A 16,301-nucleotide genomic window follows, 5' to 3' on the forward strand; every position below is an offset into this window, starting at 1 on the left:
GAGTGGGTAGGCATGTAAATTCCAAGAGCATTTGGCTAGTGATAACTGATCCCCCAGTGATACCTGATCCCCCAGTGATACCTGATCCCCCAGTGATAACTGATCCCCCAGTGATAACTGATTCCCCAGTGATAACTGATCCCCCAGTGATAACAGAGTCCCCTGATAACTGATCCCCCAGTGATAACTGATCCCCCAGATAACTGATCCCCCAGTGATACCTGATCCCCCAGTGATAACTGATCCCCCAGATAACTGATCCCCCAGTGATAACTGATCCCCCAGTGATAACTGATCCCCCAGTGATACCTGATCCCCAGTGATAACTGATCCCCCAGTGATAACTGATCCCCCAGATAACTGATCCCCCAGTGATAACTGGTCCCCAGTGATAACTGATGCCCCAAGTGATAACTGATCCCCCAGTGATAACTGATCCCCCAGATAACTGATCCCCCAGTGATAACTGATGCCCCAAGTGATAACTGATCCCCCAGTGATAACTGATCTCCCAGATAACTGATCCCCCAGTGATAACTGATGCCCCAAGTGATAACTGATCCCCCAGTGATAACTGAAACCAAAATGTACATGTTTACATGATCTGAATTCATTAGATGTGAAAATGGTCTCTGATGTCTGTAAAGGACAAACAAAGCCTTTGTAAGATAATCTCTATGCAGGAATGATACACAGAATGAACCTAGGTGGGTGGGAGCAGTGGCATGCAGTGCATATTGGAGCAGTCCATACACACACACACACACACACACACACACACACACACACACACGGACCACATTATATGATAGCGTGTGGGTGCATGGCCTTCAGCAGCTGCCAACCACCACCAATGATATAGAAGAGGCCTCTGTGTGAAAAATACATGTAGCGTGGGTTTAGTCAGGCATGGCTGTAGCCTTCCAATGAGAAATAATGGAGAATATCCTTCCTCATAATACTGTGTGGAATCCTTTCTGCAGTTCTATAGTTGACAGTATGCAACATTAACACTGCTATCTGTCTCCCTCCCATGCAGCTGCAGGCCTTTCTTAAATGCCCATGGTACTTGCCTGAGCAGCAAGAGGAACTGCCCCACCCTGCTCAAAGACTCTGCTCAAACCCTACACCCCAACCTCTGTACTCCATTCTGTCACCTCTGGTCTCTTGGCCCTCCCACTCTCTGTCCTGGCAGTCCAATGGTGGAACCAGCTTCCACCTGAAACTAGGACAGCAGAATCCCTGCCCATCTTCCGAAAACATCTGAAACTCTACCACTTCAAAGAGTATCTTCAATCTTAAATAATCCCACAGTGCACCCCCCCAAAGAGTATCTTCAATCTTAAATAATCCCACAGTGCACCCCCCCAAAGAGTATCTTCAATCTTAAATAATCCCACAGCAACCCCCCCCCCCCAAAGAGTATCTTCAATCTTAAATAATCCCACAGCAACCCCCCAAAGAGTATCTTCAATCTTAAATAATCCCACAGTGCACCCCCCAAAGAGTATCTTCAATCTTAAATAATCCCACAGCAACCCCCCAAAGAGTATCTTCAATCTTAAATAATCCCACAGTGCACCCCCAAAGAGTATCTTCAATCTTAAATAATCCCACAGTGCACCCCCAAAGAGTATCTTCAATCTGAAATAATCCCACAGCAACCCCCCAAAGAGTATCTTCAATCTTAAATAATCCCACAGCAACCCCCCACACACACACAGAATAAAAAGCCATTTGTGAACTAACTTGACTCTTTACCCTCCTTTCTAGCTCTGACTCTGCTGATATCTACTTAATTAAGGAAAAATGTACATACCATGATTGTGATATGTGGTTGTCCCACCAAGCTGTTTTAAGAGGAATGTAAATCTCTCTGGATAATAGCGTGTGCTAAATGACTAAAATATAAATGTCCCACATTCCGACATGGAATTGCTCAATCTTGTTCTCAGACCTCCTTCCTTGAAATAGCTTGACTGGTGCGTAAAACCCGCGGATTCAGACAAACAAAATGGTGTAACTTATGTCACGCACTTATGTCACGCACTTATGTCACGCACAGGCCCACCCACCATAGAAACTAGTAAGACAGATCATCAGTAACACTTTACTACATGTTATAAACATCAAATGACATGCTGTTCAGGCCCCATGCTTTTTAAAAACTTTACTGACGACCTGCCACTGGCTTTGAGTAAGGCCAGTGTGTCTATGTATGCGGATGACTCAACACGATACACGTCAGCTACTACAGCAACGGAAATGACTGAAACTATTAACAAAGAGCTGCAGTTAGTTTCGGAATGGGTAGCAAGGAATAAGTTAGTCCTAAAATATTTCCAAAACGAAAAGCATTGTATTCGGGACAAATCATTCACTAAACCCTAAACCTCAACAACATCTCGTAATGAATCATGTGGAAATTGAGCAAGTTGAGGTGACTAAACCTGCTTGGAGTACCCTGGATTGTAAACTGTCATAGTCAAAACATGTTGATACAACAGTAGCTAAGACGGGGGAAAGCCTGTCCGTAATAAAGTGTTACTCTACCTTCTTAACAGCACTATCAACAAGGCAGGTCCTACAGGCCATGGTTTTGTCGCACCTGGACTACTGTTCAGTCGTGTGGTCAGGTGCCACAAAGAGGGCCTTGGGAAAATTGCAGTTGACTCAAAACAGGGCAGCACAGCTGGCCCTTAACACAGAGAACTAACATTAATGGCATGCATGTCAATCTCTCATGGCTCAAAGTGGAAGAGAGATTGACTTCCTCATTACTTGTTTTTGTAAGAGGTGTTGACAAGCTGAAGGTACCAAGCTGTCTGTTTAAAATACTAGCACACAGCTCTGACACCCATGCATACCCCACAAGACATGCCACCAGAGGTCTCTTCACAGTCCCCAAGTCCAGAACAGACTATGGGAGGCGCAGTACTGTGCACATAGAGCAATGACTACATGGAACTCTATTCCACATCAGGTAACTGATGCAAGCAGTAGAATCATATTTAAAAAGCAGGTACAAATACACCTTATGGAACACCGGGGCCTGTGAATTAACACAAACATAGGCACAGACACATGCATACACACACATGATAACTATACACACATAAACATGGATTTTGCATTGTAGATTTGTGGTAGTGGAGTATGGGCCTGAGGGCACACACGTAGTGTGTTGTGAATTCTGTAATAAATGGATTGTAATATTTGTATATTTGTATAATTGCCTTAATTTTGCCAGACCCCAGGAAGAGTAGCTGCTGCCAAGGCAGGAGCTAATAGGAATCCATAATAAATACAAATACAAATTACTGAATGTAATGCATTACCTGGCAGATCAGCCAATATCTCAAATCATGCAATAGGCAGCCACGGTGGTATTCAGTAGCCTACCCCGCTGGTTAGAAAATGTTTCCAAATATTTATATGAATGGCATTTCTATAGGGAAATGTATGTTCACCACCCCACCAATTAACATCAAAGCCAATTAACATTAGATCCATGTAGTGTACATGCAGCTCACATGACTGCTATATTACTGTAGAGTAAACGGTAATTGTGTTAGGCATCGGCAGGCAAACCAATGGGGTTCCTCTCTGTATGTGTGTGTGTATGTGACGTAGGGAGGCGGGTCGGGGGCAGGTCTGTGTGTAGCCTATGCGTATGTGTGTAAGCGAATGTGTGTGTGAGTGTGGAAGCCTATCCGCCAGGCAGTCGGCTCCTGCGCTGAGGAAAGGTGTGTGTTAAGCGGCTGACCTCGCACTGAATGGACTAGCTAGATTTTTCGCAGCCACGTAAGTACACACCACCGCCGGAGAGGATGTCTTGCTGAATCAAGGGAAAGGCCTTGGAAAGTCGGCCATCCTTTACTTCCAGCAGCTGAAACAGCCGGCAAAAGTTCCTTTGGATTCAAAAACGAATTCGTCGCAAAGGACATCCACTTCCGAACACTACAAAGGTCTTTGAATTCTGGATGGTTTTCTCTCTCCATATTTGGTCGATGGCAATCCCCGAAGCTCGCTGCATGGACATTATGTGTTAAACGAACAAGGACCGTATGACACTGACCTGGTAGCTATAAAGCAATAGCATTGCTTTTGCTATCAAGAATTAATGTTGATTTAAATATAGGCCTACCGTAGTTTGCAACCTCGGTGCGTTTTTAACCGCGGTTACTTTGTATATTCTCTGTCTGCAAGGTATTTTCGGAAACGTGTGATGTAATTCAATGAATCGCAAGACTAGCGGGCTATTTTTGTGCTTATATTTAATCTAGTAGTGCAATCATCATTACAAAACTGCAATCGGTAGGATTTGAGTTTTTCCTTTGTTGCAAATCGGCATTGCTGTCTCTCGCACTCTGGTAAAGCGTTTATGCTCAAATTCAGCACTATCTTTTGTGCAAAGGGCTGCCGTGCGTCACGGTGCAGTGAACAATGCTTTTGTTTTAGTCCCATATTTGGGTAGATAAAGCAAATATATTGCAAACGTTCTCTCAGAATTGCTTATTTCATTACATGTATTACATATAGTAGCCTCGCATACAGATGAGAGTTTGACATAACCTACGTATTACATTGTAATAGGTGCACTTGCAAGGGTAGCACAAAATATAATCTCGCTGTATATTTTTTAAAGGGCAGCAACAAAGTACAGGACCACTACAACCAATCTATTTACTCAAGTTTTACAACCCAAAGTGCCGTCAAAGAGAAGACAACCGGATAGTTTGGCAGTATTAGGGAATCCTGATGAACATACAAATATCTAATCCCATTAACATCTCGCGTTATGGGAGATCACGGCACAAAGCGACCGATTTTGAGGAGTTAGGCCTATCTTGTTTGAGGACTACAGAATACAGCCAGAGTTTCAGCCCTAACCTAGGATCCCCTAGCCCCCCCGAAACACCAGATTCATCCCACTGTATCTCCTGCATCGGTAACTACCTACTCCTCGAGCCCTTGGAGGGGGATCACGTTTTCAGGGCCGCCCACCTGCACACCGGGGAAGAGCTCGTATGTAAGGTGGGTCCTCTAAGTGTTTTTATAGGACATTGAGTTGATTGACGGGCGCATTAGTCATAGAGAGAATGCAGCAGATACATTGTCGCGAACGTTACATCATGAACATTCCATTCATCTCGAGCAGATAACGCTGGAGCCTAACCATAAAACACCATATTTGGTCAATCTACCAGTCCCACACACAGGTGTAATATAGCTAGAATAGAACTGTAGCACTATGATAAACATGACCTTGCTCACAAAACAGCCATCTACACTGACCAAAAATATAAAACGCAACGTGTAAAGTGTTAGTCCCATGTTTCATGAGTTGAAATAAAAAATCCCATAAATGTTCCATATGCACAAAACGTGTGTGTGTGGGGGGGGGGGGGGGGTTGAATTGCTGTCTGTAATAAAGCCCTTTTTGTCGGGAAGAACTAATTTGATTGGCTGGACCTGGTTCCCCAGTTGGTCTATGCCCACCCATGGCTGGAACCCTGTGAAATCCATAGATTAGGGCATAATTTATTTATTTCAATTTACTGATTTCCTTATATGAACTGTAACTCACAAAAAAATGAAATTGTTGCATGTTGCGTTTATATTTTTAATCGGTATGGATAGAGCCATAAATATAGGCCTACAGTAGTTACACGTTTATAGCTGTAGGCGTTCTGGCTCGTTTTTTAATGCAAATTACGCACATAATCTCCAACAGGAAATAAATAATGCACTGTATACTAGCCCATGGAAGTACCCGGTGTTGCTGCGAACTTTGTCTCCTGATATTTTATGCATGAATTGGAAATGGATACGACTGAAAGAGTAATGGAAAAAGTTAATGGAGTGCAAAGCAGGCAGCTCAGCTTGCGCGTGTCTCGAGAGTTGTATGGGTCGGGATGATGTAACGTTGACAAAGGAGTGAGTAATCACGCACCATGCACGCTCCATACTCTCCCAAACTCATAGTACATATAGCACTACCAATGCCTTTGTTCCTCGTAAAAAAAAATGTTTTTTAAAGGTTTTCCTCATTCTCATGTGCTCTGCTTAATTCACTACCAGAATAACACACTATTTCCTACTGTAAATTGATGTTATGTAGAATCTTGTTTAAGTGTTTCTAGTGCAATATGAATATAATACATTTCATTGTAGTTAAATCTCAAACTCTGCATGTTGTTGTTTTTCTTATATACAGTAGCACACACATCACCAAGGGTTTGAAAGATGCAGTAGGCATATGGCTTTTCAAGTGCATAGGCCAACCTTTTGGCCTTTGTTCCCACCCCTGTATGGTACAGTGTTAACTTAACTGTACAGTTTGATTATTGGAGCATTGGATACATGTACCATTTGGTACATTAAAATGTTATGAACCTGGCCTGATTAACAGAAATGTTAGGTTAAAAGCACATAGGCCCCACAGGAACACAGTCCTAGAGTATGACCCTAAACTGTGTCACAGTGATAGGAGTAGGCTAGGCCTATGGTCTTTGGCACTGCCAGCAAGCTATATATATATATATATATAGCACAGGAGGTTGGTGTCACCTTAATTGGGGAGGACGGGTTCATGACTGATAGCATTCCACTGAGAGGAATCAGTGGAATGACATCAAACACATGGTTTCCTTGTGTTTGATGTCATTCCATTTACTCCATTCCAGCCATTATTATGAGCCGTCCTCCCCTCAGCAGCCTCCACTGATAAAGAAAAACCCTTGAATGAGTAGGTGTTCTAAAACTTTTGACCAGTAGTGTATATATGCCTTTCATTTTTACTACCGAGCGACATCAAAGAGATACATTTGTGATCTCAGAATTGACCGTTTACAACCAATGTGTATTAGTAAACCCCAGCTACAATTGTAGACCTTGAGAATCACATGCACACACACAATGCAGGGTGAGACAGAGCCTGCTGCTCTCTAACTGTTTATGTACTTGGGCAATGGCGGCGAAGTTACAGAATCTTCACATTCAGATAGAAAAGTATGCATGCAGAATATGGAATGGTCACCATGTAGCTCTATGGTTTTACCTTTCTATCTGCAGCAGCATTCTAAATGTTGCAGCCCATTGAATTAACATTGATCTAAAGGTTCTGGAGCCCTGGGGGGTGTAGGCATGCTCAGTAACGTGAAGCGTTCAGAACTTGGCGAATTATAGAGTTTACACGATTCCCTATTCTACACGATGATAGACAATCACATCCGTTCTAGTCTACACAATGTGCTGAACAATGACTATCATCTCCATTGGATACTAAACTCTCTCCCTCCCTTTCTACCCACCCCCTCCCTCCCTCTCTCCCGCCGCCTCTCCAGGTGTTTGAGATAGGCATTTACCAGGAGTCCCTGGCGGCCTACTTCTCCCTGGGCAGACATGAGCACATCAACCAGGTGGTGGAGGTCCTGCTGGGGGAGAAGCGGGCCTACGTCTTCTTCGAGAGGAGCCACGGAGACATGCACTCCTTCGTCCGCACCTGCAAGAAGCTGCGTGAGGACGAGGCCGCCAGACTCTTCCGTCAGATAGCCTCAGCAGTGGCACATTGCCATGACAACGGCGTGGTCCTCCGGGACCTCAAGCTGAGGAAGTTTGTCTTCAGGAACGAGGACAGGTGAGGAAGGGGACAGTGTGAGGAGGGGTGATGGATGGGAGGGGAAGAAAGGAAAGAGTCTCTTACCTTATGCTCTTTGTAAATAGATATGAGTGTACATAACCCTACAGTAACTCTTTACATGAAGTTACACTGTGTAGTAACACTGTAATTACTACAGTAAGATATTGTTGTAACATAGTTATGGAGTTGAGTAGTTTATATTTAGATCAGAGGTTACCATATTGAAGGTACCCAATATAACTAGGAGTAGACACACACGAATGTGACTTGGGGACAACCAGGGAGACTGCTGGATACAGGTCAGGGCCCATGCCAGCTAGCCGAACTGCTGTTAAACTGGTGGACAGTGACAGCAGAGATGCCAGGATTAGATTTGTCTGACAGATGTTCAATTAGGGTGGGATTTACCATGTAAGGCTGTGACACAGAGTAATGAATCAGTGCTCCAGACATCAGCTCGAACAGGGTTTAGTATATACAGACCCCTGGTGGTGGACTGTTGATAAAACTCGCTTTTCAAAGAAATGTACACGTTTTGTGCTCTTGTAGGAAGCAATCGATTCCCTATTGCTGACTACAAATTATATATCTGGGCTAATAACTCACTAACTAGCAAAGGATATTAACTAAATATTCACACGTGTCTACATGCAGCTCTCACTTTGATCTCAAAACAAGCGCATCTACTCATGACCACTCATGCTGTAAATATAGATCCATATATTGCTATGGTCTGTTTGATTATAGGCCTACTGCAGCTCTGATTGGTTATGTCGCTACAGTTTGTGTAGAGTACGGGCTGAATAATGCATGTCAATACAATAGAATCCTACTCCGATGTGTTCTGCCTACAACAAATTCTCTTGCATAGTTAGTTTTGTTTCAGTATTATGCATTGAAAGTGGCTAATTTTGCTTTGATTCGATCACAATTGCCACAGTAAAGGGAACGTTAATAGTGTGAAGGAAAACTCTAGAACAGCGGTCACCAACCTTTTCTGAGTCAAAATGCAAGCCGAGATCTTCCGCTCAGATTTGTTTTTAACATTACTTTTTTTTTAAACTACGCCTATGCAACATTGACCAATTAAAAACAGTACTGTAGTACTGTAGTAATGTTTGTTCAGTAAGCTATAGGCCCAATATATTATCACCGCATACTGGCTTTCCTTGAATTGCCCTGCCAATGCATTGTTGTTCGGGCCATTTGTTTTAAATTATATACTTTTTTTTGAGGTAGGCTTTATGATCACACCATTAATAGATATGTTGTTGTATTACTTGTGAGGCACAGCTGAGTGAGCATACATTTAAATAATTAACTTTTCATTTTTATTTTACTGGGTTGATGGGGCATACATCTGATGGTCAGTTTCAGCGGTCCGCCTCTCAACATCCCTCCGCTGTCCCTTTCCTCCACTGACACTGACCAAAAAGGGACACTGTCTTCCAGCTGATGGCAAAACTTGAGTTGCACCGCATTATTTCTGCCTCATGCACAAATTCACTATGAGAAAAGGGAAATATTCCTCAATATTAAAAAAGACCCAAGCTTCTAATAATAACATTGCAAGCCTATAGATACACTCTCCTACTCATTCATGACTGCTGCAGTGCTTGTTGTAGCGGTGAGTGGAAATAGGAAGAACGCGCATTTATGGTTTTTAAAAGTGTTGAATACAAAGCGTTAACAGGGCTGAGGACTTACACATGAACTCGCCCATAAAAACAGCAGCTCTTTGCTGTATTCGTTGACAGTCTCTCTCTAGTCATGGTTTTAAACGTTTTGAAATCTCACAGTATCAACTTTACTGTAGTTTTCTTTTATGCCTGCTACGTTACTGCAGACACAGTAATCTGTGGTGCACAGTAAGCCTATAGTGCACTTGATTTGCTCTCTGGGCCCGCCGGGAAGGCAGAGTTTGTACCTTCAGACACATGAAATGGTTCAGATTGGCAACAGTTCACCTACCCAGCACGCAGGGGCAGCTGAATCAAGTGCACCTACCGCCAACAGCCCGAAGAGGGAAAAAAAGGAATCCAAGGCTTTATTGTTGGGTTTTTTACATAAATGTTTGCCAGCCGACTAGGAATGGCTTGGAGATCGACGTGACCACTGCTCTAGAAAGTTGAGTGATGTTCAATCTCGTGCTTCTCTCTGTGGGCTGATATTTCTGCATGGCAGTCCCTGCGAGCTGCGCGGCAGTCTCGGGCGCGGGCGCAGTTTAGAGGAAAAATTCCCTGTATCTTTGTGAATTTGTGGCAGTGTCACCCTCTGGCTCTGCTCATGGAAAAGGGAAGCTGAGCTGACTGCCACACTTATCTAATAGCAGTCTAATGACCTTGGCTGCCATGACAGGACCTACCAAGGTGGGATGTCAAAACCCTCCACTGAATGATTGATGGGGGCAGAGGGGGGTTAGGAGAGAAATTGTGGGGTGGGGAGTCAGGGTCTAGGAGTGCATCTAATTCTAAGTGACTTTCTTCCTCTCCTCCTATCCTTATATCCTCTCCTGCATCCGCACCGATCTGAAAACAAGCTAGCACGAGATTATAACATTTTGTAAAAGTTGAAAGCAGTGGTAGGCAACCAGGAATCTGCTTCACCTATCCAGCTCTTTCGAATCAGTGTAGATGAAGGAAAGGAGACGAGGAGACTGGAGAGGAAGCCATTTCAGGCAATTCAGAGTCACCCTAGCCAAAAGCCAAGTCCCAGAGCTTCAGTGAATGGAAGGCCAGAGAAGGGAGAGAGAGAGAGAGAGAGAGAGACTACCCGGTAAGGTGATATGGCCACAGCAGTTTATGGTGACAGACTGGGCGACCTGCTTATGTCATCATGGCTGGATTGACCTATCACTGCCTCCCAGGAAAGGTTATAGGTCATAGGTCATACTGGCTGGGAATCCACTGCGGTGTCAGCCAGGAGAGATCTGGAACCCAACCTTCTACAAGCACTGTCGTTGGTGTTCTAATTCATTTTTAACATCATTATGTGGGTCATACTTAACATGAGATGCTATGTCAGCAGTATTAAGAATTATGTCAGCCCCACTATCCTAATGGCTGCTTACAGAGATTGCTGACTTCTATGTTGCATGTAGCTCTTTAAGTGATATTTACAAACAGGCTGCTTACAAAGGTTTCTAGCGGCCTGATTGAGGCAATACATTGATTGAATACTCCGAACTATCTGAAATCAAACAAGTGAACAGGACGGTACAAAACCCCACAATTAACAGAAATTCAGGCCATAGCAAAAATCAGTGCATGTGTGTGGGTGCACGTGTCACAGACAGTAAAGAGATATTTTCTGAATAGGCATTAGCCACTGCTGCAGCCCTGCTCTTCTCCTCCTCAATTAAAATGGATGAGGTATATGTGCGTGCGTGTGTGTGTGCGTGTGTGTGTGTGTGCGTGTGTGTGTGTGTGTGTCTTTAACAGCCCCTCACACTTCCACAGACACGCACTCACACACAGATGGAGACACTTTAGGCGGCGCTTCATAAGTGTCCCTTTCTCATCATCTGTGTGTAGGGTCTGTGTACCCTGGGCCACTCCAGAGCCCTCATCAGTCACGATGTCCCTGAACAACCCATCATTATGATCAGCAGCTTTCACAAAACCATGGCTGTGATGGTCTGCTTTGAAAAGAGACTTCATGGTTCTCTGTTAAAAGGCACTGATGATGATAAGGCTTTTGAGTTTTGATTCCCTTTTTGAAACTGTTCTTACTGCACGCTGACTCAAGGCCGCTGAACTGAAGTCTTCCATAATGGTTGGTCTTTGTTGGGCTGGAGAGGCCTATTGAATCAGATGGGTTATTTATAAGCTGATGCATGCTGGCTGGCAGACTGCACTGCTCTTATCACTGTGAATGGAAATGTTAGCTGTACTGTAAGCCCCAGGCATTATGTGCTCCACTTCATTTAAAGTCCAAAGCTATGGATCTAAAACATACGGATGATGTCCATCACAGTGAATTATAATGCCCTCCCACTAGAAGAGGGCAACTGCTTACTGTAATCTTGAACCATGCGGCAGTAGCATTTCTATACTCACAATGTTCTTTTGATTTTATGGACAGACTCAATTAAAATTAGAAAATGGGTCATTGTCCATTGATTTAACATATCGGTTATATAATTTTTGTATTTAGTCACCCTCCTGTAATAAGAGGATTCTGGGTATTAATATTTGTTTGTTGTTGGTTCTTGTCTCCCTCCAGGAGCCTTGTGAAGCTGGAGAGCCTAGAAGACACCTACATCCTGGAGGGCAATGATGACTCTCTGTCAGAAAAACATGGCTGCCCTGCCTACGTCAGCCCCGAGATCCTCAACGCCAGCGGCAGCTACTCAGGCAAGGCGGCCGACGTCTGGTCCCTGGGCGTCATGCTCTACACCATCCTGGTGGGCCGCTACCCCTTCCACGACGTAGAACCCAGCTCCCTGTTCAGTAAGATCCGCCGGGGCCACTTCAGCATCCCAGAGAACCTGACGCCCAAGGCCAAGTGTCTGATCCGGAGTATCCTCCGCCGGGAGCCCGCAGAGCGCCTCACGTCCCGGGAGATCCTGGAGCACCCCTGGTTCTTATCCTCCGGGGCAGCAGGTGTTGCTATGGTCCAGGGGAGAGGGGAGCAGGAGCAGACTGTGCCCGAGGTGAACATGGAGGAGGAGCTGGATCAGTTCTTCAGCTGAGAAGACAGGAAACAGTGAGCACAAAGGGAGGACTACGCCACAGAGCGGAACAAATGCGACACGCTCTGAAAGAGCCTAAAGGTAGATTAGTTGTTTAGCAGGTGAAACATTGTCACTCACAGAAAAGGTGTATCCATCTTTTTTTCTTTCCATTTCATGGAAAACCAACCTCGAGGCAGAGCCAGGTGGCGAATGGTGTATTAACATAATTGGGGGCGGGACTTCTGTTAAGAGGAGTTGCCGCCACTGGACATGCAAGTCACAAACAATGTAGCAAACATTATCTTTTGTTGTTCGTTTTTTTTAAGTGGTGCTTTTAAAAGTAGAGACATACGCCATGTTGTGACGCTGCAGAAAGCACGAAGGGACAAAAACCTCAGCCAAGGAGAATAAGAACACCACTCCTCTATGTGCTCTCACACACCCAGGTAGAAGTTACCCTCTAACCAAAGATCTAGGATCAGATCACATAACCCTCAATCCTCACCTTAACCATTATGAGGATTAAACCATATCTGACCCTGGACCTGTGGTCAGGGCCAACTTCTACCTCCTCTGTTCCAACAATCATCAGGACAGATGACCTCATTTTTGTTTTGTCACTCAGTGTTTGTCTCTCATTACTTAACATGACCTTTGAACCTAGGTTATAAAGCTCTTTCATTGACATAGTATATGGATACTGACTAAACTATTTTATGTCTTCAGAAACGTATGTACTTCATCATCTTTTTCTGTGTAGCCTTATTTCTCTCCCCCACTCATCATGTGCATTTCTTTAAAAAAAACTATCTTCCACCACCATCAATTTGTCATTTAATAATAAGGCTATGTTTTAAGTCTGATATCACCTTGTTGTATTAAGCTATTCCATTAAATTATTAATGCTGCTTTGATATCTTCTGCTTAACCTTCATTTGTAACCTCCCTCTCCCGTTATGCCTCCACTAATGGCATAATGCACTTGATTTGTTTGTTAGGTTAGGTGAACAATCAATTCCATCTCTCTAGACTCGCTTTCTCTATTTAAGTTTAGCTTTTCAATTGTAGGAGAGGAAAACTTAACATTTTATTTAAATTGTAACAACAGTATAAATATAAATATATATATATTTAAAAATAAAAAAAATTGCAGGGTTTTTCTTTTTCAGAGATTCCTTTTTCATGTATATTAAAGGCAATAGTTTGGACACAGGACATGATGGGAAAAAGTCTGTCCAACGTTTTTAGAATAAACAATTCAACTTTTGTGCCAGTATTTGTCTGCCCCCACCACCCATGCCAACTTCAGTCACCCCTTAATATATTTTATTTTGAACTTGACACCAGTTATTAAACAATACTATCACAGTAACATGGTCTGCAGTAGCCCATGTTGATTTCCTTCTGCCTGCGTAGGTCCTGTAAAACTGTCCTGTTCTGAATGGGTACCAGTGGACATGTTTTGTCGTATCTCAATGTTACTTGAATTTGTGTTTTTATGAACTAGTCCTTGGCATGCACCCTATGAATGCTATAGCCTGCCTAGCAGGGTGAAACAAAATAAGCTTTTTTTTTTTTATAAAGTCAAAACACAAGTGAAAATGTTATCGGAAATGTGCTACTTTGAGTCACTTTTAAAACTGACTATTGCTTTTATTTTGTTTCGTAGAATGAGCTGCCCTTATTTGCATTGGTGCTGATTTGGTGCTAATGCTTAGAAGTCCTCTTGTTTTTGTTTTGGAGGGGAGTGGTGCATGGTGGGAATTCTGCCTCGGATGTTCTGATTGTAAAATGTAACAGATTTTGGTGTTTTGTCCAAATTAATTCAGTAAATAAATTGTGAACTGCACATTTGGTTTGATTATTCTCCTAGCACACCTTAGATATGGATTCTTCATAACATTAGGCCTCTGTATATTTTTACACAAGCCCCCTTATGGTTATTACAAAGTGTTGTCTATCAGGGAATTCATCATGTCTAAAGAAAAATAAATGTTCAGGAAGGCCTCAGTGATAACATCTTAATTTTGCTGGAGTACAATATAGTATGACCACTTCAAACATCTTTGGCTGAGGAGCACCTAAACACACTCCAGAATGTCTCAATGCTTAAAGGAAATGACAACACCAAACTACTATTTTGATATTTGTTTCATTAGTCCACTGTTGATACAGTCCCAAAATGTTTTGCATGTCAATAATCAAGTTTTCAAGACATAAAACTTTGAAAATAAGGAAAGTGTCACGATATGATCATTTTTGAGTGGTAAGCTTCTTTGAATGAGAAGTTTACCCAAAATCCAGAAACTCCCAGTTGATTCCATACATTGAAATAAGTTTAGTAGAGTTTTCCCCCCCTCTCCCCCTCTCCGTGAAGTGCTGTACTGAAACAGCTGCAAAAATGGGTCACGTTGCCAGTGAATTCCTGATTCAGAAATCCACAAAGTGTGGACAAACTACTTGTTTTATTGAAAGCGTATGGCCGAATTAGCCATTTTTATCAAAAGTACTATCGGTTTTGAGTAAAAAAACGTGTTCATTTCCACCTAAAACATTTGAGATGAATTGATATCATTATTTGATGTAGCTGACTACCATAGCAGCAGAGCTGGTGCGAAAGTTGATAGAGTTTGGCCTACAGCAGGTAAAGATAGTTATGCAAAGGGAGAAAAAGAGATGTCAGCAAGAACAAGCTAGTGTTCGGTCCCTGGCTGCACTTTATACAGGAAATCAAGGGAAGAAGGCACCAAATGTCACTGTTTTCTGATAAAAGATACGGAGAGATGCAGAAGATGGTTAGTAGCAGTTTGAAATGGTAAATATGATGTAAACACACCTTGCATCGCTGCTTGTGTGTAGCAAGTGCCTCAGTAACAATACATACAAACAAGATGGTCAATCTGAAATGATGGGGACAGAAAACCGAAGGATACTAAAAGATACAGCTGTTGCTACTGTATTTCTATGGACTGGATCTGGCGCAGTGCCAAAAAACCCAGGCACGTTTGAGGAGAGAATGCGACAAAGCAAGCTTGCAGAGGTATGTAGCCTCGCCCCATTTTTGACATTTATGTATTCCTATTGTGTTATTATCATTGAACCGTGTCATGTAGACTTAAAGTATTCATACCCATTGACTTATTCCACATTTTGTTGTATTTTAGCCTGAATCCAAAATGGATTTTTAAAAAATTCCCTCACCCATCAACACACAATAACCCATAATGACAAAGTGAAAACATGTTTTTAGATTTTTTTGTAAATGTATTTCAAATGAAATAAAGAAATCTAATTTACAGTCTCTACAGCACTTCACAAAATGTGGCTTTATGGGAGAGAAGCCAGACAGATGCCACTCATGAGAAAAAGGAGCATGAAAGCACGCCTGGAGTTCGCAAAAAATCCACGTGAATGACACAGAACATGAGGAAAAAGATTTTGTTGTCTGTGGCCTGAATGCAAAGCGCTATGTCTGGAGAAAACCTGTCATAGTTTATCATCTGTTTAACACCATGCTTACCGTGAAGCATGGTGGTGGCTGCATCATGCTATAGAGATGCTTTTCAACAGCAGGGACAGGAAGACTGGTAAGGATAGAGGGACCAATGAACAGAACCAAATACAGGCACATCTTTGATGAGAACCTGCTTCAGAGTGCAAACAACAGACTGGGATGAAGATTGACGTTCCAACCAGACAATGACTCCAAGCATACAGCCAAAGCAACGCTGGAATGGCTTCAGAACAAGAATGTGAATGTCCTTGAGTGGCCCAGGCAAAGCCCAGACTTGAATCCCATTGAACGTCTGTGGAAAGACTTGAAGATTGCTGTTCACCACCCCTCCCCATCTAACATAATAGAGCTTGTGAAAATCTACAAGGAAGAATGGGAGAAAATCCCCAAATCCAGATGTGCAAAGCTGATATAGACAGACATAAAACAATTCAAACCTCTAATTGCCTCCAAAGTTGCTTCTACAA

The 16,301-nt window shown here is 42.9% G+C and overlaps 1 protein-coding gene across 3 annotated transcripts; it reads left to right on the forward strand.

Moving 5' to 3' along the window:
• The first annotated feature begins 3,687 nt into the window (after positions 1 to 3,687).
• On the forward strand, positions 3,688 to 14,169 carry LOC115139225 (tribbles homolog 2-like). 3 transcript variants are annotated; one of them, XM_029676377.2, is made up of 3 exons: positions 3,688 to 5,037; positions 7,350 to 7,642; positions 11,870 to 14,169. In XM_029676377.2, exons 1-3 carry the CDS (start codon positions 4,762 to 4,764, stop codon positions 12,336 to 12,338), a joined length of 1,038 nt encoding a protein of 345 aa, XP_029532237.1. In that variant the 5' UTR covers positions 3,688 to 4,761; the 3' UTR covers positions 12,339 to 14,169. The 3 variants fall into 3 exon arrangements, with proteins under 3 accessions (XP_029532237.1, XP_029532239.1, XP_029532238.1); XM_029676379.2 differs by having other exon boundaries at positions 3,689 to 3,804; XM_029676378.2 differs by lacking the exon at positions 3,688 to 5,037 and adding an exon at positions 5,437 to 5,940.
• The last annotated feature ends 2,132 nt before the right edge of the window (positions 14,170 to 16,301 follow it).

Source organism: Oncorhynchus nerka, linkage group LG13, assembly GCF_034236695.1.
Source record: "Oncorhynchus nerka isolate Pitt River linkage group LG13, Oner_Uvic_2.0, whole genome shotgun sequence".
Classification (NCBI taxonomy): Eukaryota; Metazoa; Chordata; class Actinopteri; order Salmoniformes; family Salmonidae; genus Oncorhynchus; species Oncorhynchus nerka.